A 22604-nucleotide genomic window follows, 5' to 3' on the forward strand; every position below is an offset into this window, starting at 1 on the left:
ATACAGATTAATTCAATAACGAATACGATAAGATTATGGTATTTTTTTAATTATAAAGAACACATATAACAAATATAAATATCGTATGCCAGTATTTTATAAATTATATAACACATAAATATTGTCAATGTCTTGCTTTGATTTAAAAGTTGGAGTGGCACATTATTCGTTTTCTCTAAATATAGGCAAACAAATGAATTGAAATCGATGGTTGGACTTAGATTCTCTTATTTAATTCTGAAAGCTACATGGCCGTGGGAATGTTGCATTCACAGTGATGTATGCTCCATCATTATTAAGAGTCACAGTTTAGTTTGTATTTAATATTTTTGTCGATACTAACATCAAAATGAGACATTACAATATAATTAACTCGTCTCTCCGAGCCCTTTGGTCTATTGGTCTGATAATAATATTAAGCGTCGTAAATTCTAAACCCATATGTTATTTTTTTGTTTAACAATTTAAAATTCGTCATCATCGCAATGATTTTGAGTATGGGTTTATTATCATCACGGGGTCACGACCAATTATTTTCTTTTTCAATTTGTTGTATCCAATCATAAGGTTGATGATTGTTTATTTGTGCTTGTTTTAGCTTGAATGAATAAACGATAGACAAATTAAACATCATTTGTATTTATATATTTTTTTTGGACGTCTGAGTTTGTATTAAACCAAAGATGGTACCAAACGTATGAAAAAAAGGCTAACACTTACAAGAGCCTAGTTAGCCTTAGTTAAACCACCACTTCAACACCATATGAAGATGGGTTCTATACGAATTAAGGAAATCTCGTATACCAAAAAACAACAACCCAGTAAAGCTCAAAAAACAGAGAGCTTTCAACTGTATCCAAAAAACAAAATTCATTCAAACAGAGGACAAACCTATTTCTTCAGAGAAAACACCATGGAGCCAACCAGGATAACCCCTAGCCACATAGGATTGATTTCTCATATCTGCCGTGACACTTTGGGCTATAAGGTTTGCTCCTCTGTTTGATGCTGTTACTTCCACTTCTACCTTCCAACCCTTTAAACGGCACAAAAAGCTATGAAGAGCCACGGATTGAGACTTAAAGTATGACCATGCCATCGGTCTATTCACTGCACCTACTAGGGCTTTAGCTTGTACTGCAAAGATTACTTTATCTACTTTATGACTCACCATGCTTTCCAAAGCCCAAAGTAAGACTCTTAGCGATGCATCCTCTTTGTTGGAGATATTGGCAAAGGCACGTCTGATGTGCAACAAGACATCTCCTTTGTTATTTCTTAAGACCCAAGATCCTCCGGCGATCCTATTTCGTTTTGACCAGGAGGATCCCACATTGCATTTTAACCAATCTGTAGACGGTTTCTCCCAAAGCCTGGCCACAAATGTTTCTCCATTCAAAAATTCTGCTTGACCTGCAACATGGATTTCTTCTTCTTCTATTTCAAGTTCCATGATTTGCGCCTCAAGCCATTCAGTTACATCCTCTTGAATTTTCCCAACCGATTCTAGAGGAGAAAAGACCTTTCCTTCAAAAATAAAGGCATTCCTATTCTTCCAAATTCTCCATAAAATCCAAGGAAAGCTCCTCCTAAGTTCTAAAGGTCAGTTTCTATTGTCTTTGTTCACTAAAAGATGATAGAAGTTAGGGAAGACAGACCCGTTTTGAAAACCATGCTCAGGAGATGGGTATTCTGATAGAGCCCATATTTGCCTCGCCACAGTACACAAGAAGAGAGTATGGTTCGTGGATTCTCCACACTCTCCACAAATCTGACATTGCTCATCTACTGCCATTCCCCTGCTATTCAAATTGCCTGGCACTGGTAAGATTCCACTGATGACTTTCCACAAAAATACTTTGATCTTAGGATCAGTTTGAAGTTTCCAAACTTGGCTTTTCAGAGCGAGTGTGGAAGGCTGCAAACTAGCCTCAGTGACTAACTCTAAACTGGCATCTTTGTCCGCAAGCCAATAAGCTGACTTTACCGAGAAGTCCCCACTCTTGTTGTAATGCCAAATATGGAAGTCGTCTTGCGAGCATACTGGTTTTATGAGTAGAATGCGGGAGATATCCTCTGGCAGAAATAGATCATTCAACATATCTCTATTCCAGAAGCCAGTTCTATGGTCCAATAGCACACAGACTTTTAACCCCACTTCAAAAATCTGGTTTCTCCTCCAGGGAGCTCTAAACCCGTCATCATAAATCCAAGGATCAAGCCAAACATTGATCGATTTGCCATTGCCTACCTTTTTTGTCAGACCCTTTGAAAGCAGATCTCGACCAAACAAAATGCTTCGCCATGCGAAGGAAGGTCTCTTTCCTAACTTTGCTTCCAGGAACTCCCCTTCTTCATAATATCTGCTTCTCAAGAGTCTAGACAAAAGACAATCCGGGAATTGTAACAGGCTCCATGCTTGTTTTGCCAGTAAGGCTTGGTTGAAGGTTTGGAGATTACGAAAACCTATACCTCCAAGGTCTTTTGATAGACAAAGCTTATCCCAGCTTTTCCAATGAATCTTTCTTGAATGGTCTCCTGAATTCCACCAGAATGACGCCATAGCACTTTCCAAATTTTCACAGGTTGTTTTTGGTAATTTGAAGCACGTCATGGCAAAAACTGGCATAGACAATGCAACTGATTTCAGGAGAACTTCCTTTCCTCCCTGTGATAAGCATTTAGAGTGCCAGCTTGATAGTGTCGACTTGAGACCATCTTTTAGGTAATCTAGCACTTCGATCTTAGATCCACTGAAGCATTCTGGGAGACCAAGATATTTACCTACTCCTCCCTCTGCAACGATACTCAAAGATGCTTGAATAATTGCCTTGATGTTGTGTTCTACTTTGGATCCGAAAGTGATGGAAGATTTGGTTAAGTTAATAGTCTGACATGTGGCCTCTCCATAGATCCTCATAATGTTTTGAAGCACTAAGCATTGTTCTCTAGAGGCTTTACAGATGAATAAGCTGTCATCTGCGAAAAGCAAGTGATGAATCATCGGTCCTTCCAATGAAAACTGAATTCCTTGCAAGGAACCTTGCATCTTGGCTTTATTCAGCAGGTGCACCAAACCTTCTATACACAGGATGAAGAGGAATGGAGACAGGGGATCTCCTTGCCTTAACCCTCTCTGTGGTAAAATTATTCCATAAGGGGAGTCATTGATTAGAACCGAGTAAGTTACCGTAGAAACACAGATCATGATCCAATTTACCCAAGTCTCATGACACCCAAGAGCCAGTACCAATGATCTCAGGTAGCTCCACTCCACTCTGTCAAAGGCCTTTGACATATCGGAATTTACTGCCATGAATTCCTCGGACACCTTTGGATGAACCTTTAAGCAATGCACCATTTCGTGTGCCAGTAGAATATTGTCAGTGATGAGTCTTCCCGACACGAATGCTAATTGAGTGTCAGAAACAATGTCTGGCAACAAAGGCTTTAACCGATTAACCAATACTTTGGAGATGACTTTATATAGTACTGAACACAGGCTAATAGGTCTTAGATTTGCCATCTCTGTGGGATGGTGAGTCTTTGGAATTAAGCAAATGTGTGTGTAATTTCAGTCTGTCGGCATCGTCCCTTCACTAAAGAACTTTTTCACTTCGAATGTTACCTGTACTCCAACTGTGGACCAGTATTTCTGGAAGAAGAGAGCAGTCATCCCATCAGGGCCTGGGGCACTGCTTGGTTTAATCGAGAAAACAGCTTCCTTGATTTCCTGATCCGTGACTGTATCTAAAAGTCTGATGTTCATATCTGCAGAGACTTTAGGGATGAGATCGTAAAACCAGTTATGAAAGCTTGTCGGGTTGGAGGTTGTGAAGAGATTCTGAAAATAGGCAGCCGTTACTTCTCCCTTTACAGCTTCAGATTCCTGGTAATTACCATTTATATCTTTCAGCTTTGCGATTCTCTTTCTTTGCCTATTAAGTTTGACTGAAACATGAAAGAATTTGGAGTTGCGGTTTCTACATCTTAGCCATTTCTGCCTGCTTTTCTGTTTCCAATAAGATTCCTCTTCCCTATAAGCTTCTTCCCTATAAGCTTTAGCTAAATCATTTGTATTTATATATTTACGTAAAAATGTTAAAAAATTAGAAATTTTTTTATTAAGAATGAGGAGAAATTTAAAGAATAAATTTAAAAGAAAAAATTTTCTTCGTGTTGCATCTCTCCGTTTTTTGTTTGTCAAAAAGAAAAAGAATTTTAAAAAAGAAAAAAAATTACGAAGAATGGAAGATTCATTGTAACCAATAAATTTCAAGTATTTTTGAATAATAAAATAAAAAAAGTTATAAACTACTTAAAAAAAAGTGAATTCGAAATGGGTTCATTTAATTAAATTGCTTAATTACAGTAACAAAACGACAAAAGTATGTGTCGTTTTAGAATCTATAATAAGCGCAGACAAAAGTCAAAATTAGAATCAAACCAAAAATTTAAAAGTCAAAATTAAAAACCAAACCCTAAAGATTTTGTTTTCCCCCAAATCTCACAAAACAAAACAACGATGATGGTCTCTTCTTCTCACGTCTCTCCTTTAGAGTCGACTCTCAATCCAATGGAGAACAGAAACCGCATTGCTTCGTCGAAACTGATTCGAGTCTCTCTACACGAAGTCGAGAACCAACTCGAACTATCACTACGTCAAGCCTTTGAGTCTCTCGAGCCGAAACTACGGCCACCGTTCTCCTTAGATATCCCAGACCCACAAGAGTATCTTGACCTCAATAAAGCCATCGTCTATGGCGTTTTATGCGAACCCGATTCATGTAAAACCCACATCAAGCACTTACACGCTCTCGTCACTGATGGGTATGCGCTTTTCACTAGTTTGCTTGTTGGAATCGTTGTTGAATTGTACGTTAAGCTTGTTGATTCCGCTAAGGTTCAGCTGGTTTGGGTAACGAAGGAGATGATTGATGTTTCGAGTGTAGGGATTGAGGATTTGATTGTGTCATTGCTAAGGAGAATCGGAACTGGGGATTATGGTGATCAGAATGTTTGGCTTTGTTCTGAATTGGTGGGTTTGTTTCTTGAGAAATGGGATTGTTTGCTTGATGATTTGCCCTTGGTGTTGACTAGTGCTCTGTATAGTTTTCTTCGTTTGTTAGCTGATCATTGTAGGGTTTTAGGCGTTGTGAAACTTGATTATGTGAAGAGGTTGGAGATTAGATTCTGTGTCAAAATGTTTAGAGAGCAGCTGCATTTGTGTTTGAAGATTGGTAGGGATCTTGTCCGGTTGTTGCAGGATCTGTCTCATGTCTCTGAGTTCAGGGAGATATGGAATGATTTGGTCACAAACAAATGCTCTGAGATATATCAGTCCAAGACTTCGAGTAGATACTTCTTTCTTCGGATCGCTCCTGAGATGGAAACGCAGTTAAGGTTTTTGCTTGGATATGTGAAACTGGGAAGCCATAAGCGGCATCAGATTTGGTTCTTGAAGAAGTTTCTTATGGGTCCTGAGAAAGAAACGCTTTTGATCGACATAGTGCGGTTCATTTGCTGTGTTATTCACCCTACAAACGAAATCATTAGATCAGAGATTATGCCAAGATGGGCTATCATAGGTTGGCTTTTGGAACTGTGCAAGCAAAATCATCACATCGAAAGAAGTGTTAATCTGGCTCTCTTTTACGACTGGCTCTTTTTCGACGAAAGAATTGATAATATTATGAATGTTGAACCTGCTGCTCTCTTGATGGTATGGTCGATACCGCAGTATCCACACATCACTCACTCGTTACTTGAGTTCTTACTTCATCTTGTGGAAACTTATGACATAACCCGTCGGGATATGATTGTTAGAGGTTTGACATCAGCATTCAGAGAGATTGAGCGTAAAGGAGTTATTCGATCGCTGGATATATTCCTAACAAATCCTGCACTTGCGCCAGATTTGAAGAAGAAGCTAGCAAATCTGTTGTCATGTCATCAGGAGAAGGTTCCTGTGAATCTCCATCAACTTAGTGTTCCTTCTAAACATACATTTCTGTCTTCAGAAGCTAATTTAAAGGAATGCAGCACCAAAATGGTTGATACCCCTCATCAGGGGTTGGACAATTTGGTTGAAAATGTAGCAAAACACTAGATCCCAGGTTGAACAATTTTCAAAAGAGTTTATTAGACCTTCGTGGTGAACATAACACTTTGTCTATGTTGCAAATCTTGCATCAAACAACAGCCGCAATCGGCTCTCATTACTTATGATTCAAGACAGTCAGTACTTGAGGAGACAAACACTTGAACACCTTAAAGAGAACAAGAACAGAGGAACGGAGGTAGAAGAAGAAGATGGTGAGACGCTAAGTTTATAAGCATTAAGTTGATCCTATCTCTATAATGCCAGAACCGAATCTACAAGGTCATGGAGAGCTCCACAAAGACGTTTATCTGTTTTAACAATTGTTCTAAAAACTCTTGGCTGATAATCAGTGTTTAAAGTCTTAAACCATGATCCGAATTCACAGATCATATTGTCACCAAAGTTAATAAATCTCTTCCCAAGTTGATTTTTCTCTTCATCGATTGTAATTTTCACCGGAAAAAAGTCTCATCGTCCACGATTGACAACGAGGTGAGTCGCTAATTGTTGTTTTGTTCCTTCTCTCTCTGTCTGTCTGCTGTTTATGGTTCTTTTAACTAACAAATTGACATTGATCAGAGTGCAAGCCGGGGGTGAAGAGCAACATAAGGAAACTGAACATGACTGAAAACATAAGCCGGGGGTGAAGAGCATAATCCTTAGTGGCAACAACCACATAATTGCACGTGGTTCTTTCCGCGGTCATTATATAGAATGAACACACAGCTTTTAGCCGTAACAATATCTTTAGTCGATATAAACCAATCAAAATCCTAGTATATGATGTGACTTATGTAGGCCCAATGGGCCTTGCAAAAGTTAGGAAATCTCCACGACCAATTGGAAGTTATTACCCTCGTCGTCTCCTCCAATCATGTCGTCGTTTCAAAATCCCAGTTTCTTCTCACTGAAGAAGAAGCTCTCTTGCTGGGGGGAGTTCAAGTTGATTCCTCTTCAATCGGATTGTAACTTTCTCGGGAAACACCAATCCACGATTCGCAACGAGGTGAGTCGTTAATTTGATTTTGATTCCTCTCTCTCTGCCACAGTTATGTTTCCCTTCCTCTGCTAATTTTACCATATCTAGTTCGCATCAAATCCCTAGGCATTAAGGATTTGCAATTTAGTACTGTTTCGTAAATTATGTTGATTCTTAATTCCTATGCGTTAATTTGATTCAATTGCTTCACCTTCGATGCTCAACAGGTGTATCGAAAAGTTTGTTTGTTTTGCTTCTTTGTTCTCAACAACTCCATTAGCAAGGAACAAGAATGCAAAGTCTTAGTCAACTTGGACCTTCGGAGATTTTCCTAGTAGCCCGAAGAGATCAACCCAGTACGAGGTTAGTTATTTCTGTGTTTTCTTCTACTTAATCTGGCTTGATACATCTGTACTGCAGTAACATTTCTGATTGATTCTACAAATTTTACAGAGCACAGCTTTGGTTTACGGGAAGACTCTCTTTTCGACAAGAAACAAATGGTGAGTGAATCAAAATGATGATACATTGAAGGAAGTGAATATATCTTCCTTTTACGAGTTTTTTATACAACCGGGTTTCATAATGATGTTGTTTTTTTTTTTTATAGGGGTTCGTTTAAAGAATAGAGTAGAGTTTAGTCCAAGACCTGTGCCTCCAAACCTGATTGCTGCAGAGAAAGAAGAAGCTAAAGCTGTTCTAACTCTATTCTTCAAGAAGCAAGGTCTCAGCAACAGTCTCTCCTCTCGGTTAATCAACAAATCTGATCAATTCATTGACCATTTAGTCTCCAGGCTTCACTCTGTTCATAAAGCCAGATACCTCGTAGGTTCGGTCTTTCTTCTTTTTAAACATTTTTTACTATGTAATGAGAGGAGATCGGATGATAAACTGTTTGATTAATTTGATTGTTTTTAATTGTAACAGGAAGAGAGCTAACTACTCTTGAGATCCGAGACTCTCTTGAACCTTACCTTGAACAGCTTCATGAAGAACACGGTAATCTTCTCTCTGACCTTGTTGTGAGCTACCCAGATCCACCAGCTGAACCTAGACCTCTTGCCTCATCTCCAGTTCCGGTCTTACAACCTCGTGGTGACACAGATTCTGCTGCAGACAGTCGGAAACTCAGAGCCGTGTCTCGTGTCAGTGAACTTGATCAAGAAGGTGCATTACGTCCTCAGACTCTTTACCTTCTTGACCTCGGTTTAAACCTAGAGCAGATCAAAACGATCACTCGCAAGTTCGCTGCTTTTCCTTATTACAGCCTCGACGGAAAAATCAAACCTGTCGTTGAATTCCTTCTAGACCTTGGAATCCCTAAATCAGATATCCCCACAATCCTCTGCAAACGTCCACAGATTTGCGGAATCAGCCTAACCGATAACCTCAAACCAACAATGGTCTTTCTCGAGACACTTGGCATTGATAAGACTCAATGGGCAAAGATCATTTCCCGTTTCCCAGCAATCCTCACTTACAGCCGTCAGAAACTTACTTCAACTGTCGACTTCTTAACCCAAGCCGGTCTCACAGAAGAACAGATTGGGAAAATCCTAACCAGATGTCCTAACATCATGAGTTACAGTGTAGAAGACAAGCTCCGTCCAACTATGGAGTACTTTAGATCGCTAAATGTAGATGTTGCGGTTCTCCTTCATCGATGTCCTCAAACGTTTGGATTAAGCATAGAGTCGAATTTGAAGCCAGTAACAGAGTTCTTCCTTGAAAACGGTTATAGTTTAGATGAGATAGGGATTATGATCTCAAGATATGGAGCTTTGTACACATTCAGCTTGAAAGAGAATCTGATGCCGAAATGGGATTACTTTCAGACAATGGATTATCAAAATTCAGAGCTGGTGAAGTTTCCGCAGTTTTTTGGGTACAGTTTACGAGAGAGGATCAAGCCGAGATATGAGCTGGTGAAGAGAAGTGGAGTGAGACTGCTGTTGAACCAGGTTTTGTCGCTGTCGGGAGTAGAGTTCGAGAAAGTTGTTAAGAAGAAGATGATGAAACTTGTGTCTGTTAACAACATTGCTGAACAAAGTAGGGGTGATTTGTTGTGAATTTTCTAGTTTAGAGTAATTAATTTTGCAGGAGCATATTTGCTGAAGTTCCATGTGAGTTGAGAAACAAATATAGGCAATGCCCCGATCTTAATCTTGCCAATTTGGATGTAAGCAATTTAAGTATGCAAACATGGTCATATAAGTAAAAGCCAATGAACACTCTGAAACATAACAAAGATAAAAGAGAGGTTGAAGAAAGAGAATTTCATGAGTTACCAGTTACCACGGTCTGGAGGTAGCCAAGAAACGGATTTCAGTGGCTCTGTCTTCCCATTCAACACCTTCCAACCATTTGGTTTCTCCGTATTGTACAACAAGTTCTACTCCCGCATTTCCACTTTCCGAATCCAATGGAAGCTTTTTCAGTTTTGGACAATTTTCTTGTACGACGAGCTCACTCAGACGTGGAAAAGACAGAGGTGACCAGTAGATGCTCTTTAGCTTTGGTAAATCAGACAAGCTAAGACATTCTAGTTTTTGAAAAGGAATGATAATACTTGCATTGTCATCTGTAACACCTGCAGCTTTTTCTTCACTTATTATATCCTCTAGTTGCTCTGCGAAACGAACTTCAAGATAAGTAAGGTTTGGAGCAAACAATAGCCATGTCAAATCCTTTAGACCATCGCATTGTGCTATAAAGACTTTGTAGAGGCAAGAAAAGTATGATGATGCTCTTCTCTCGATCTTTATCTCCTTCATTCCACACTTCCATATGCCAATGCGACGTACATTACCCATGGTTGGAAAAGTCAAGATTTGAAATGATTCTTCCTCAACATCTATAAGCTCTACATATAGAATAGATTTCGCCAATCTCTGAGAGCATAACAAATGTTCCAAAACCAAACTTGAGAAGATATCAATGGTTAGAACTTCTATATGTTGTCAGAGTTGTAGCTCCTTTGCTGAGTTCACATCTAGAGCCTTTTTGGACTTTTGTAGTCTTAGTGTCCTCAAACTCAACAACTTAGATACTCCGACCACACTCTCCAATCTCTTCATGGACTCCAAATTTAGATGTACTAGCTTTTTCAACTCTTGTAAACCAACAGGCAATCGCTCGATGTTTGTATATGACAAGTCAAGATATCGCAAGGAGACCAACTCTGATATTTGCTTTGGTAATCCAATGAGACTACTACTCCATGATAAATCCAATACGACAAGGTTAGGCATAAATCGAAAGAATTCTCCGGAAATATTTACCAATTTGTGGTTTTTTTGGAGGAGGAGAGTTGTAAGTTCAGGACATGTAGGGCAACCCAATATCTTTTCAAGCTCATTTTTCATCAGAGACATCCTTCTCACAGCTCTCCAGTTCTTCACTTCGGGTACTGCATGTAATCCAACACCGGCTCGCACAATGCATTGATCTTTGTGCTTTCCAAGATCAGATGATATCCATAAAGCCATCTCACGGACCACATCATGCATTTTCACTTCTACTGTCTTCCATCCTTCCTCCAACAATAAACATGTGCGGACAAGATTACCGATTATCTCATAGCCTTCGTTTATCGCTCTCTCTTTACCGTCTTTTGCATCTATAAATCCTTCACATATCCAATAGTCTATTAGCTCCTCTTTTTTTATCTCATAATCTTCAGGAAATAAAGAGCAATATAGGAAACATGATTTGACATCTCCCTGTTTAAATTATCATAGCTATACTTAAAAATGGGAAGAATCTCATCTTCCATGCATGAAAACTCTATGGCTGATGAAGTTAAAACATCAATCGCGTGACGCCATTCTTGAACTGTGCTTTTGCATGCCATTGTTTCACCGATGACATTAAGTGCCAATGGTAGACCACGACATTTTTCAGCGACTTTTTTTGCGAGTTCAGGAATGTCCCGGTCCCGATGGCATTTCAAAGTGTTTTCTCCTACTTTCTTTTGAAACAAGTCCCAAGCTTCTTCAGGCTCCAAACAACTAACTTTTACCGGGTCATCAACTCCCATACGCTCACAAACATCTCGAGAACGAGTGGTAAATGCTATTATGCTTCCATTTTCTCTGCTTGGATATGGTACTCCAACCGATTCTAAGTTCACTTTCTCCCATATATCATCCAACAATAACACATATTTCTGTCTCCGAAGGACATTGTGTATGTCTACGGCTCTCTTGTGTTGGGTTTTCTTGTCCCACTCCCCACCGACAAGACCAAGTCTCTTTGCAATATCATCTTGAATCCTAGAATTCTCTGGAGTTTTAGACACAACAACCCAAATCACGATATCAAATCCACCATCTTCTTGAGAAAACTTATTGTTGATTTGCGTGAGAAGCGTAGTTTTCCCAACTCCACCCATACCATACAAACCCATAATCTTGATGAATCCATCTTTCATGAGAGAGTTTCATACCCTTTCAAGAATTGTATATTGACCAACAACTGTGGATTGTATAGGCATCTCCTCAACTGGAGCTACTAGAGCAACCTCAGTCACCACATCTCAAATCCTCCTTGAGAAGAGTGACTCTCAACTTTCTTCAACAGCAAGCTAACCATTTTCCCATAACGATAGCTCATTTTCAAATTTTTGGAGCAAACCCCACAAAAACACAGCCTCTTTATCTCGACCTCTTGAGTACTAAAGAGATCATTGAATCGGTTCTCGAGAGTCGAGACATTCGTAAGCCATACCTGAACTTGAGAAAGCCTTTGACGGCGCCCTGTAAACTCTTCTCTATGGACTCTTCTTTTCACATCATATCTTGCTTTGTCTTGAGCATTTCCATGGCTTTATGTAGTGCTGGTAGATTCTCGGGAAGGCTGTGAATATAATAAATACTCTTTCTAACGCATAACCATTGAGTGAACTGATTCACAATCCGATCACATGACACCGAGACCGAGATACAACCTCCCATCGCGCGGCTCAATACTAGAAAGAAGATTTGGATTCAAGTCCTCACGCACCCATCTTGAAAAGTCAATTTCCCACGACCACGACTTTTTTAGTTTTCGTAAATATTACTATTATTTTTACACGTCTGCAGTTGTCAACAAGTACTACTATACAATGCTTAACGGGCTCATATTTAGTATCAGCCCAGATGATTTCACTAAGCCCAAATTGGCCTATTGTGCCGTTCATCATCAATCCCCCAATTTCTCTCGATCGATAGATAAACCCTAAAAAAGCTTCGATCTTGATATCTGGGAATTGTTGTTCCAAATTGATCTCTCTCTCTGTGGCGGGAAAGAAAATGTCGTCTGTAGGAACATCGAAAGGGGTTCTGGAGATTGTAAAGTTCGGTGTCTACGTCGCAGTTCCGATCGTCCTTATGTATACGTTCGCCAACAACAGCACCAATATCAAGAAATTTATGGGCAATGTAATCATCATCTCACTCTCTCTCTCTCTCTCTCTCTCTCTCACTCTCTCTCTCTCTCTCTCTCTCTCTCTCTCTCTCTCTCTTATTTTCTGATTCACGAAATGATCATCACTGACTTCGATTTTTTTTGGAACCTGATGCTTGTTGTGTTCTCTCTATTTGGCATAGATTTTGATTAGGACGTTTGTTTACTCTAAACGCATTGTTAGAAATTCTCAGGGCATGAGTCACTGTAGGAAACAGAGTTGTTAGGATCTCAGAAACATGTGTCATTTGCAGAGTTTTTATAATCGTGTCGGTGGTTCTGAATAAAATTTTTCTAATTGAAGCTGTTTGTTGTTCGTGGATTAAGCGATGGGGGGTTACAGTTAGGGATTTTGATGCTTGGTTATTAAATTAACTTTGTTAAGTTGTTTTTGTACACTGTTAGGAACATAGGTTGATTGGTTAGCTCTGAATTAGTTATCCTATCTCTCAACTTGGTAAACGCCATTGTTACTTAAATCACTGTAACACTGGGAAATATGGTTTATAATCTCCTTGAATTGTCAGTGATTCTTCATCGTAGTTTTCAATTTGCTTTCATTCGAAGTTTCGATGGTAGTTAGGGAGTTTTCTGGGTCTGACTCCATACAACAAACAGTCTGCGATGTTTCATTTGCCCCAGTTTGGCTAGTTTGCGAGTATTGTATCACCTGTGGGGTTTTGCTGAATAGTTAGGAAATGGGAAGTCTACAATGTGTTTTTGTTGTACTTGACTGTTATGAATCACTGATTGGATCTTTAAAGCAATCACTATCTGATTTGTTTCCCTCTTAATGTTGAATGGTTCTAGGACTTCATTAAGAATTTTGCTAGTATTCTGGTTCTTTCCGGGTCTTACCAAAGCACAGTGCAATGGAGGCATTCCCTAATCTTCCATATTTGGCTATTTGTTGTGCAGCGTTCATATGTTGTCTATCCTGAAGAGGCACCTCGACCTCCTCCTCCCGAGGAGCTAAGGGAGATGGCACGAGAACTCGCCCGTAAGAAGAATCTCTCTTAGAGTTGTAATGAGACGGGAAGGAAGGTCTAAACAGAAGAGTACGTTTGTTATCTGTAATAGTAAAATTGCTCAGCGTAGCAAACTGATATAATAAAGGTAATGTTATGTTGTTGATTCCTGTAAGATCAAAAAATGGAATGTACAAGAAAAGCAATAATGAAGAAGAGGTGGGTGGCATTTGTTTTGTTCAAGAACCTTGGTTACGTTTTGTGCTTATACACATCAATGGATACATCATTTCTAATAAAATTACTGAATCAGAGATTCATAACTACAGTCTGATAAGTGTTTTGCTTCTGGGATCTTATTAGGCACATTCAGTTGGACGGACCTTAGAAGAACTTTGAATATAAAGAACATGATTTTAAATGAAAGTTGTGTAAATTGTGTAATACTGTCTGTCTGTCTAACGTCACATAACCTTTACTATTAAGTATTAACACATTGGTGGACCATATTTTGGGCCTCGAAATTTAAAATAAAATAAACTAAAATGATATTAAATTTTAAATTATTAGAAAAAAGTAACGTGAAAACAAGCTTTCTTCAAAAATTTCAAATTTCTTTGACATTTTGAAAACGTTTTTTCATGAAAAATTCCTATTTGTATAATGAACTCTGTAAAGTGTCTATTTTCTAGTGAAAAGGTGCCCATAATAAGGGCTTCTTGTCCGAACTGCCATTTTTGGGGAAAAATTATTGGATCTACCATTTTAATGGGCTTTTGGATCTACCATTTTGAGGACAATTTTGCCCTTAGGTTAAGAGCGGGATGAGGAACGATTTCGAAATTGTTTTTTTTGTCCGGGCAGATAAGTTGATGTCTTAATTTTTTGGGCAGCGGCGACTGTTCACCGATCGGACAGGAGGAACTGTTTCGCTTTGGCGTTGTGTGGCTGAAAATCCGTAGGGTTTCACTATTGTGTGGATCTATAAAATGTTGGCCAAAAATAAAGGATATGGTAGAAGCTTCTGTTTAGTGTGGATATTGGGTGAAAACATAATTAACAAAAGTCCGACTGAACAGAGCAAACGGGTTACGAAAGAAGAAGAAGTGGTACTAGAGACATGGATCCGTAGGTAAATTAGCTTCTCCTTCACTTATACTATTGTAGCAGATTTGGAACGAAATGGTTGTCCTGTTTGTGGGTAGTTAATGTCATAGGTTCGTGATGAGTGGCTTAGGGGTTTCCTCTCACGACTTGGCTGTTACGTAGTTGCTTATTTCGTGTATTTGTGTGTTATGGGTTTCAGGGAGCGGAAGTGGCTGTGTTTGTTATTGTTGGGAGTTGGGAATGCTCTAATACAGGTGTTTGGGACTTCTATATTGCTAAAGAATGCTACGCACGCAGCATATCCATGACCATGGATACGAGTTACGAGGAGCTTCTCATACTGGTTCGTCACGAGTTTGAGCTTGATGACCTGAACTTTAAGCCCAAATTAAGCTACTGGCTTTCGTCACAACTTTCAATCTTTTCACTCAATGCAAGACCTCCAGTCGTCATCACAAGCAGTATGGGGGTACGAAACTTCTTGGAAGTTATGAGAACCGCACCACATCTAAACATGTTACTGTCACTTGATCATGAAAGCAGTGCTGCTGAAGGCACCATCATCCGGAAACAATGTGGACTTGAAACTGGCAAGGGGAAAGCCATTGCGAGAGATGAAAACATTGGTGATGTACCGCGAGTGACGCTAGGACGTATTGGGATGGGAGGAATTGGTGATGCAGGCACCAGTGATTGTAATAAGTTTAGTGGTGTTAGGAGACATTTATTTGATGGGAATGATGCTTCTTGCTCAAACGGTGCAATGAGAATATACTCGGTTGCAGGTAATGCCCAAGGAAACTGTAGTCGGAGGAGTGGTCTTATGTACCATGATGCGGAGGTCTCGCCTGATAGTAACAACAGTGGGTTAATTAGATTGGCAGATCCTGGGACGCCTTCACTCTCTGTTCACTCTGACGGGAGTAACTCAGGAGACGTCGATGTTAACAACTTTCTAGTAAGTGAGGAAGATGATGGGTTTATGAGAGAGATTGCAAAAATAGAGGATCAGTGCACTCAGTCTCGGCTGTTGGAGGGGAAAAACAAATGTAAAGAGACTGCGGATGGCGGCGGTGAGAATGAGAATGAAACTTCTTGGACTGATGCAGTGGTGTCTTCAAGGTCAGACGACGAAGATATTTACAACGATGACTATTGGAGTATGGTGTTCGATCAAGATTATCCAGTCAACGTCAGAGACCCGTTACTGGAGAAGGATACATCTCTTGAGGTGGTGGAAAGAGTAGGTGGTAGTGGTTCAGAGGACATAGGATCAACGGTACTGGCTTATTGTGCACAGCGGAGTGAGGCAGCTTTACGCTCTGATGAAAATATAACTATGGATGGTTTAGCTGCAGTTAATGATCCAACCGTCTTAGCTGATGGGTCACCTAGAGTTTGTCAAAGAAAGGAAGGAGTGATTGGATTAGATGGATTGCCTGAGAATGTGGACGGTCTTAATACTGTATCAGGGGTTGCTGAAGCAAACAATACGGACAGTGGTTCAGCTGAGGAGGGATATGGTGAAACCAGTGAATCATCTGACTCTCAGCTGATTCCTCGAGCAAATGGTTCAAATGTTGTAAGAGATGACAACATTGTAGATGATGCTTCAGCTGTCGACCCTACACACTTTGATGTAGAACGCTCTAGAGATAGCATACATGGACATTCCGATGGAAGACGTGTAGGTGGCCCAAGGATTGAGGTGAATAACATGTTCACCGGGTCACTTCATCTGCCTGATGCTGATAATGGTGGGACCGTGGATCCTGCGTTTGAAGATTTTACTCAACGCCGTGACGCTGAACCGGTTTTCGATGACGTCTACCAACTAACAAACACAAATGGGTGTGCAACTGTCGCTGCCGAAGAAGATGCAATATATATTGGGCGAGTGTTTAAAGATAAGGCGGAAATGCAAAACACTCTAGCTATATATGCCATCAAGAGGTTGTTCCATTTCAGACTTGCTAAATCTGAACCAGAGAGGATTATTTGTGTTTGTGTTGATCCACTTTGTGCGTGGAGAGTGTTTGGGCATTCTGTTTCAAAATTTTCCAAGAATTTTGAAATTAGAACAGCCACTCTAACTCACACATGTTCAATTACCGCAAGGTCCCAGTATGAGAAATAAGCCTCAGCCAAAGTTATAGCGGAGATGCTGAAAGCAAAATATGCTAATGGTTTGCCTGGACCACGGGCCGTAGATATCCCAGCTATAGTGCTTGACGAGCTGAAAGTGTCGATAACATATATGAAGGCTTGGTATGCTAGAGAAGCTGCTATAATTAAAACTCGGGGAAGTGATGAGTGTGGATACAAGTTGCTTGCAGTGTACCTGCACTTGTTGAAGAAAGGCAATCCAGGCACTATATACAGACTAGAATATACTGGTGGAGGAGTTGCTCCCAAGCAGTTTAAGTATCTGTTCTTCGCGATTGGAGCATGTATTGCGGGAATCAAACACATGCGCAAGGTTGTACTCGTTGATGGGACTGTAATCAAGAACAAGTTCAAGGGGGTTCTCATTGCTGCAAGTATGCAGGATGCTAATTTCCAGGTTTTCCCAATAGCATTTGCGATGGTTGATGCAGAGAATGATTTGGCATGGACTTGGTTTTTCAGGCAACTGAGTATGATTGTTCCAAATTCGAAGGATTTGGTCCTGGTCTCTGATCGGCATAAATCAATTTATATTGGTGTTCACAATGTTTACCCCCAAGCTTTTCATGGGGCGTGTGCTGTCCACATTGTGAGGAATGTAAGGGCCAAGTTTCATGGTGAAGGGATATCAAACCTCATGGGTAAGGCTGCACGCGCATTTAACTTTGGTGACTTCGACGACTCTTTCAAAGAAATTGCTTTGCGAAACAAGAAATGTGCTGCATACTTAGATGCAATCCCACGGGAACATTGAACACAAGCTTTCTGTCCCGCCAAACGGTACAACATCATGAGTAGCAATATTGCAAAATCCCTGAATGGGGTACTGGGCAAGATTCTGGAACTACCGATTGTCTCCATGGTTGAGTCTATTAGTTCGAAGCTAATGGAGTGGTTTTGCATCAGACGCGAGAAGGGAAGAAGACAGTTGGCCTTGGGACAGACAATAACACCAAATGTCAACAAGTTATTGTTGCGTCATCAGACGTTTTCTGCCGGTTTAGCTGTGAAAGGGGTATCCGCGTGGAGTTTTCAAGTTAGTAATGGGAAGAAGATGTACTATGTTGACTTTGTAAGAAAACATGTACATGTCTTCAGTTCCAAAAACTGCAAATACCCTGTTGCCACGCATTGGCGGCGGCAAGAATGAAGCAGATAGACGTTCAGACGTTGGTTGGATCAGAGTACGAGGTTAAACTGTTTGCCTATGCGTATGCAGAATTCATTTACCCTGTGCCTAATCAATGTGACGAGGAGGTGCCAACGGATGTGGAAGACACTGAATTCATTCCCCTCACGAACAAGAATGGGCCTGGCCATAGAAGGAAGCGGAGGATCCCTTCCACTGGAGAGTTCATGGTAGAGTAAAGACAAGCGTTCAATGTTTATAGGCCATGATTTGGTGTATATATAATTGGTTAACGTGATTTGCAGGGGGCTAAAAGGCGCAAGAGGGGAGCAAATAAGTGTTCAATATGCTTTCAGTCAGGACATAACAGAGCTACTTGCTCTAACATGCCTGCTTAAGGTCTGCATATTCTTACTATAAGTTAGAACATGTACGTAATACAACACATTTGACCTTATTATGACTGACGTGTGCAGGTGTCTGAAGGTGGGAGTTGGTTTTTTGTTAAAAAGCAGCAATATAATTTCTTTTTGGTAAACCTAGTAGGCTATGTGGTATGCGAGTCAAGAAAAAGTATAAGTTTATTACGCGTCTACAGGTAGCTATTGCATATGACTAGCAGATATACTGTACGTCTACATATCAGTTCTGACTAGGCATAATCTACCTTGCAGGGAATGGTCAGTGTATGTTTTTTGGGATGCTTCGGCCTTAAGGCCACTTTTCTATGTAGTTGATGTCGGCGTTTATGGGTTACTTATAGTGTAATCACCTCATTAAGGTATCTGGCTTATTACTAATGTTTTGGATGCTTTGCGTTACCATTTGACGTTTACTAAGTCTGACAACACATTTCATGTCTGCGAGGGGCGTTGAAGGTTTTTTGTCGAAGAACTGAGGAGGGACGCATGCGGTGGACGCATTGTTTGGAAGCGACGAGGATACCGGACAGTGGAAGGTGTATTGCGATGTTGCGATGTGAAGGTGTATTGCATGTATATGTATGGCTGAAAACGCTAAGAATATTGTTGTACTTGAACTTGCTATTATGCATAGTAATGGGAATGCTGCTTTTATAATCCATGTTGATCCGTATGCGCACAGTGGTAGCGTGCTCTAAGTAAAGGGACGTAAAAGTTTGTCTTTAGGGGGCGAAGAAATATGTTATTAAGACAATTGACAACGGCTTAGTAGTTTCTTTTACAGGAAGAAACTACTGATTACATAGATTGTAAATGGTAGGCGCGATCAACAAAGCATAGATTTTTAACATAGATCACGGAAACGGGTTGCATACATATAAACAAAGCATTTGTTACAAAGGTACTGAACAGAGTACCCATTAAGAAAACAATTTGGGAGGCCTCCTCCAAAGGTGAACGTGTGGTCGTAGGGGTCACTCCGTGGGAACCCCATGTCACGTACTTGTGTGAGAACCATTTCGCCAATGCCTACTGCTTCTTCGATTGTAGGGACCAAAGTGAAGAATGAGTCCATAACACGCATACCATCGTCGTAGGAACCACAACAAACAAGCACGATTCCAACAGCAAAGCGAGCATAGATGATTTTCCCAGCAGCATCACCTAGGAGGTCAACAGCTCGTTGCGAAGGTCCGCTCTATGCAGCCAAATGTAAGCCTTCAACGTACTGGGCTGTTGGGTTGAGAGCCTCGAGACATCGTAGAAAGAATGGACGGTATACAGATCCCTCATTGGCTAAGGGGCTGACAAATATGAACTCATAGATGTCGACCTCCGAAAGAACACTTTTGTCCAATGCGAGAGCAGCAAAAGATGGAGAAGCAGCAATCAAAGGGCCTAGCTCTCTAAAGCCATAGCGAGAAAGGCGGCGGACAATGTCAAGGAGGATAGGCTCTGGAATGCTATCCATAGGAGAGGGGTAGTGGTTTTGCTTGTTTGATATGAATTTGCGAAAAGAAAGGGTTCCTCGGTCTTCATATAGAGGTCTCTGAACGGGGAAGGTGGGAGTTATCTGTCAAGTTTGGGACATTTAGTAATGCTGGTGAAACAGTAAACGTTGCTGGAGAAGGTAGTAAATGTATATTTGGCTGTGTAGATTTGGAGAAAGATAGTCATGGTAGTTGCTATTGAAAGAAGTGTATTAATAAGGAAAAGACATTTATGGTAGGAGCAGATGAATTAACTTCAGAACTTCATTAAGAGATATTTGACGAGTACAGAGTGATAGTTTAGCAACAATGAAGAAGTGGTACTAATATTAGGGATTACATCACCAGAACTAACAAAGAAGAAGCCACATGACACAATACCAATAGAAGAAACAGTTGACGCAGCGTCTGTCCATACGGCAACCAGCAATAACACATGGAGGGATGTCAACGTAGTTCCACGTATTCGCATGGGAACGAAGCTTAGTAGGGCCTATCTGTATGATATGGTGGAAGACAGTGCTAGCAATATGATCAGCTTTTGGGTAATCACAAGTAGACGCGATAAATTATTCAATTGTGGAGATTGACTCTGCGTAGAACCCAAGGCAAAGCTGGAACAACCCTTTGGCGAACACTGCATGCAGTGAACAACTCCCAATAGTGCATAACAGCTGTAGACCATCTTCTGCACGGCCCATTTTTGCAGCTAATCGAAGGCTTTCAAGGTACACCGCAGTGGGATTATGAGATTTGAAACAATTAAAGAAAAAAGGCCGAAACGCAGAAGAAAGATTAATAAGCGAAGCGTCAGCAAGGAAGAGATCGATGGAGAGAGTGTGGAGCACCGCAGGATGAGATGCGACTTTGTTATAAAATTTGGAAGCTAGAAGCATACCACGAAGATCCGTGAATGAGTCTTCACCAACACGACGAGCTATGTCAAGAGCAGTATTGAAATCAAGCGTATCCATGACTGTCCGTACTGATATTGGGAGAGAAAGAGTAAGTTCGTAAGAAATATGGAACCAAAACATATAATACAATTCCTATGGAAGCATTGATTGGTATAGCCAAAGTAGGTGGCCATTAATATCATTAATCTTCACTGGAGAGCGAAACTGTCATTAGATAGGTGTGGTTTGAGAGGTATGGCAGATTTGGTGTAATTTTTGTCAGAGTACATGGGTTGGGTATTGGCGAGTGTTTGGAAGATCAGAATGCTTTAAAAACTATAACTTGGTATGTAATGGAGATAGTCTTACATTGTCTGATAATGGACAAATAAGTAACAGTTGAAGCCAGGAAAGGCAGATTGTGTATGAGGTGACAGTGAGACAGTATAGAAAGTACTGAGTAGGCAAAGCATTAGAAACAAACTCTTCATAGATCCAACGGGAATAATGCATTCTGATGGCTCTGTTTGCAACGAACTGAACGGGACTTCCTGCACATGTATTGGGCATGGACTATTGGCTTACTCTTTGGGCCATTTAGTTGTTTACAACGGGTAGTGGACTCTAATGGAGTATTCAGCTGACTTTCAATTTTATTTTTGTCCTTTTCACTACGCAGATTCATTGCAGGAGCAGAGCTGCAACGTTGTGTGTCGATGATATGTAGGTCAGAGAGGTCTGAGCCGCCGCTGCCCTCTGCGTTACATTCATTGTCGCCAGAAGAAAACGTTAGAGAATTCCCCTGCGTGATTGTATAGTTTACATTATGGAGTATGGATATTTTGTTGTAAGCATAAGTAGTATTAGTTGCTCCAATGTAATAACTCACCTTTGAATCTGCATAAACCGCTCTTGGTGAATGGAGAGAAGAATTTTTATACGTTGCCATGGGAGGGTGTGTCACATAAACCAAATCAACTATTTCTTTATTTCCAGAACGTCTAGAGGATATATTGGAAGAGTACTTTGCGGCTTCGTGGAGCAAAGATATACGAGAAGGTTGTTTCTGTTGGAAAGAAGACATAAATTACTGAGTTTTTAATCCTCAGGAGAGTACTCGAAAATGAGAAAGGGGAAGTTTAGTTTGTTAGGCAGGAAACATACGGGTAGGGCAGAGAGCAGAATGGAATGCTGCCTCGTCAGTGGAGCAGGTGATGCCTGAGCAGTATGACTGGTAACTGCACGCACAGGGACCTATGAATGAGAGGTAAATTTTGAAAAAGTTTCAGGGGTACTAATAAACAACGGTGAGAAAGGTAGTAAGTAAATGGTCCGAGTAAATGTAGAGGGTAGAAACAAACCTTTGACGAGGTAGCAACGACATTCAGAGAGTGCAAATAAGAATACCCTTTCGATGAGGGAAGGAGCGACGATTGGTTTTGGCCGGCAGTAGAGGTCAAGGGCATTGGATCAGAGGGATGTAACTCACTAATCAGTGATGACCTATTAGCAGAAATTGGTGAATGACCATCGGCAGGTAAAAGTCCTGCAGAGATTGAAACTGGATGTGTAGAGGAGACATATAAACAAAAAAGGTTTGTAGACTGGGAAAGGGTGAAAAAGGATAGTCGAAATTGCAGTCGGATAATGGGTGTTTACCTTGATCAACGTCGCCAAAGGCTGCAAACTGACGTTGGTGGAGAAGTTAACAAACTTCACCCATAAGAGACGCCTTGAAGGTCATAAGTTTAACCTCTAGGACAGAGTCAACGTCGTCAGTAATCCGGAGGTTCTGACCCAATTTTTTTTTTCCCATTTCTGTCTGTTTCCGAATGTTGAGTCGAGCATATTGGATGTAATAGTTTACGTTTCTGTGCATACATGAGAGGAGGTAGC

General features: G+C 40.5%; 4 protein-coding genes and 3 pseudogenes across 5 annotated transcripts; 4 read left to right on the plus strand and 3 right to left on the minus strand.

Moving 5' to 3' along the window:
* Nucleotides 1-874: 874 nt before the first annotated feature.
* Nucleotides 875-1453, minus strand: LOC147934052 (uncharacterized). Its single transcript, XM_087472450.1, has one exon. The coding sequence runs from the start codon at nt 1451-1453 to the stop codon at nt 875-877; it is 579 nt and encodes a 192-aa protein (XP_087328576.1).
* Nucleotides 1454-4473: 3020 nt separating this feature from the next.
* On the plus strand, nt 4474-6184 carry LOC104723741 (uncharacterized; annotated as a pseudogene).
* Nucleotides 5335-9254, plus strand: LOC104723742 (transcription termination factor MTERF5, chloroplastic). Its single transcript, XM_010442142.3, has 6 exons — nt 5335-6595; nt 6683-7109; nt 7310-7445; nt 7536-7585; nt 7693-7911; nt 8010-9254. Exons 3-6 carry the CDS (start codon nt 7375-7377, stop codon nt 9149-9151), a joined length of 1482 nt encoding a protein of 493 aa, XP_010440444.2. The 5' UTR covers nt 5335-6595; nt 6683-7109; nt 7310-7374; the 3' UTR covers nt 9152-9254.
* Nucleotides 9242-12038, minus strand: LOC104728109 (putative disease resistance protein At4g14610 pseudogene; annotated as a pseudogene).
* Nucleotides 12039-12282: 244 nt separating this feature from the next.
* On the plus strand, nt 12283-13799 carry LOC147934053 (uncharacterized). Its single transcript, XM_087475794.1, has 2 exons — nt 12283-12505; nt 13449-13799. The coding sequence occupies exons 1-2, from the start codon at nt 12377-12379 to the stop codon at nt 13548-13550; spliced, it is 231 nt and encodes a 76-aa protein (XP_087331920.1). The 5' UTR covers nt 12283-12376; the 3' UTR covers nt 13551-13799.
* Nucleotides 13800-14495: 696 nt separating this feature from the next.
* On the plus strand, nt 14496-18981 carry LOC104723740 (uncharacterized; annotated as a pseudogene). Its single transcript, XR_015571059.1, has 6 exons — nt 14496-14630; nt 14805-18130; nt 18206-18299; nt 18377-18498; nt 18575-18681; nt 18779-18981. The product of XR_015571059.1 is annotated as an uncharacterized LOC104723740 (transcript).
* A 2052-nt stretch (nt 18982-21033) lies between these two features.
* Nucleotides 21034-22400, minus strand: LOC104723739 (uncharacterized). Its single transcript, XM_019231637.2, has 5 exons — nt 22368-22400; nt 22070-22254; nt 21873-21962; nt 21598-21774; nt 21034-21464 (listed from the first exon to the last, which is right to left on the minus strand). Exons 2-5 carry the CDS (start codon nt 22172-22174, stop codon nt 21390-21392), a joined length of 447 nt encoding a protein of 148 aa, XP_019087182.2. The 5' UTR covers nt 22175-22254; nt 22368-22400; the 3' UTR covers nt 21034-21389.
* Between the last annotated feature and the right edge of the window lie 204 nt (nt 22401-22604).

Source organism: Camelina sativa, chromosome 11, assembly GCF_030686135.1.
Source record: "Camelina sativa cultivar CO46 ecotype springtype chromosome 11, ASM3068613v1".
Classification (NCBI taxonomy): domain Eukaryota; kingdom Viridiplantae; phylum Streptophyta; class Magnoliopsida; order Brassicales; family Brassicaceae; genus Camelina; species Camelina sativa.

Bases quoted from the DNA above. Each gene is read 5' to 3' on its own strand.
- LOC104723739 (XM_019231637.2), bottom strand. From the start codon at position 22,174: ATGCCCTTGACCTCTACTGCCGGCCAAAACCAATCGTCGCTCCTTCCC. The intron at 21,775-21,872 runs GTATGTTTCCTG...TCTTTCCAACAG, and splicing joins TTCTGCTCTCTGCCCTACCC to AAACAACCTTCTCGTATATC. The intron at 21,465-21,597 runs GTGAGTTATTAC...AATGTAACGCAG, and splicing joins CGGTTTATGCAGATTCAAAG to AGGGCAGCGGCGGCTCAGAC.
- LOC104723742 (XM_010442142.3), top strand. From the start codon at position 7,375: ATGCAAAGTCTTAGTCAACTTGGACCTTCGGAGATTTTCCTAGTAGCC. The intron at 7,446-7,535 runs GTTAGTTATTTC...CAAATTTTACAG, and splicing joins AGAGATCAACCCAGTACGAG to AGCACAGCTTTGGTTTACGG. The intron at 7,912-8,009 runs GTTCGGTCTTTC...TAATTGTAACAG, and splicing joins TAAAGCCAGATACCTCGTAG to GAAGAGAGCTAACTACTCTT.
- LOC147934052 (XM_087472450.1), bottom strand. From the start codon at position 1,453: ATGGAACTTGAAATAGAAGAAGAAGAAATCCATGTTGCAGGTCAAGCA.
- LOC147934053 (XM_087475794.1), top strand. From the start codon at position 12,377: ATGTCGTCTGTAGGAACATCGAAAGGGGTTCTGGAGATTGTAAAGTTC. The intron at 12,506-13,448 runs GTAATCATCATC...TTTGTTGTGCAG, and splicing joins TCAAGAAATTTATGGGCAAT to CGTTCATATGTTGTCTATCC.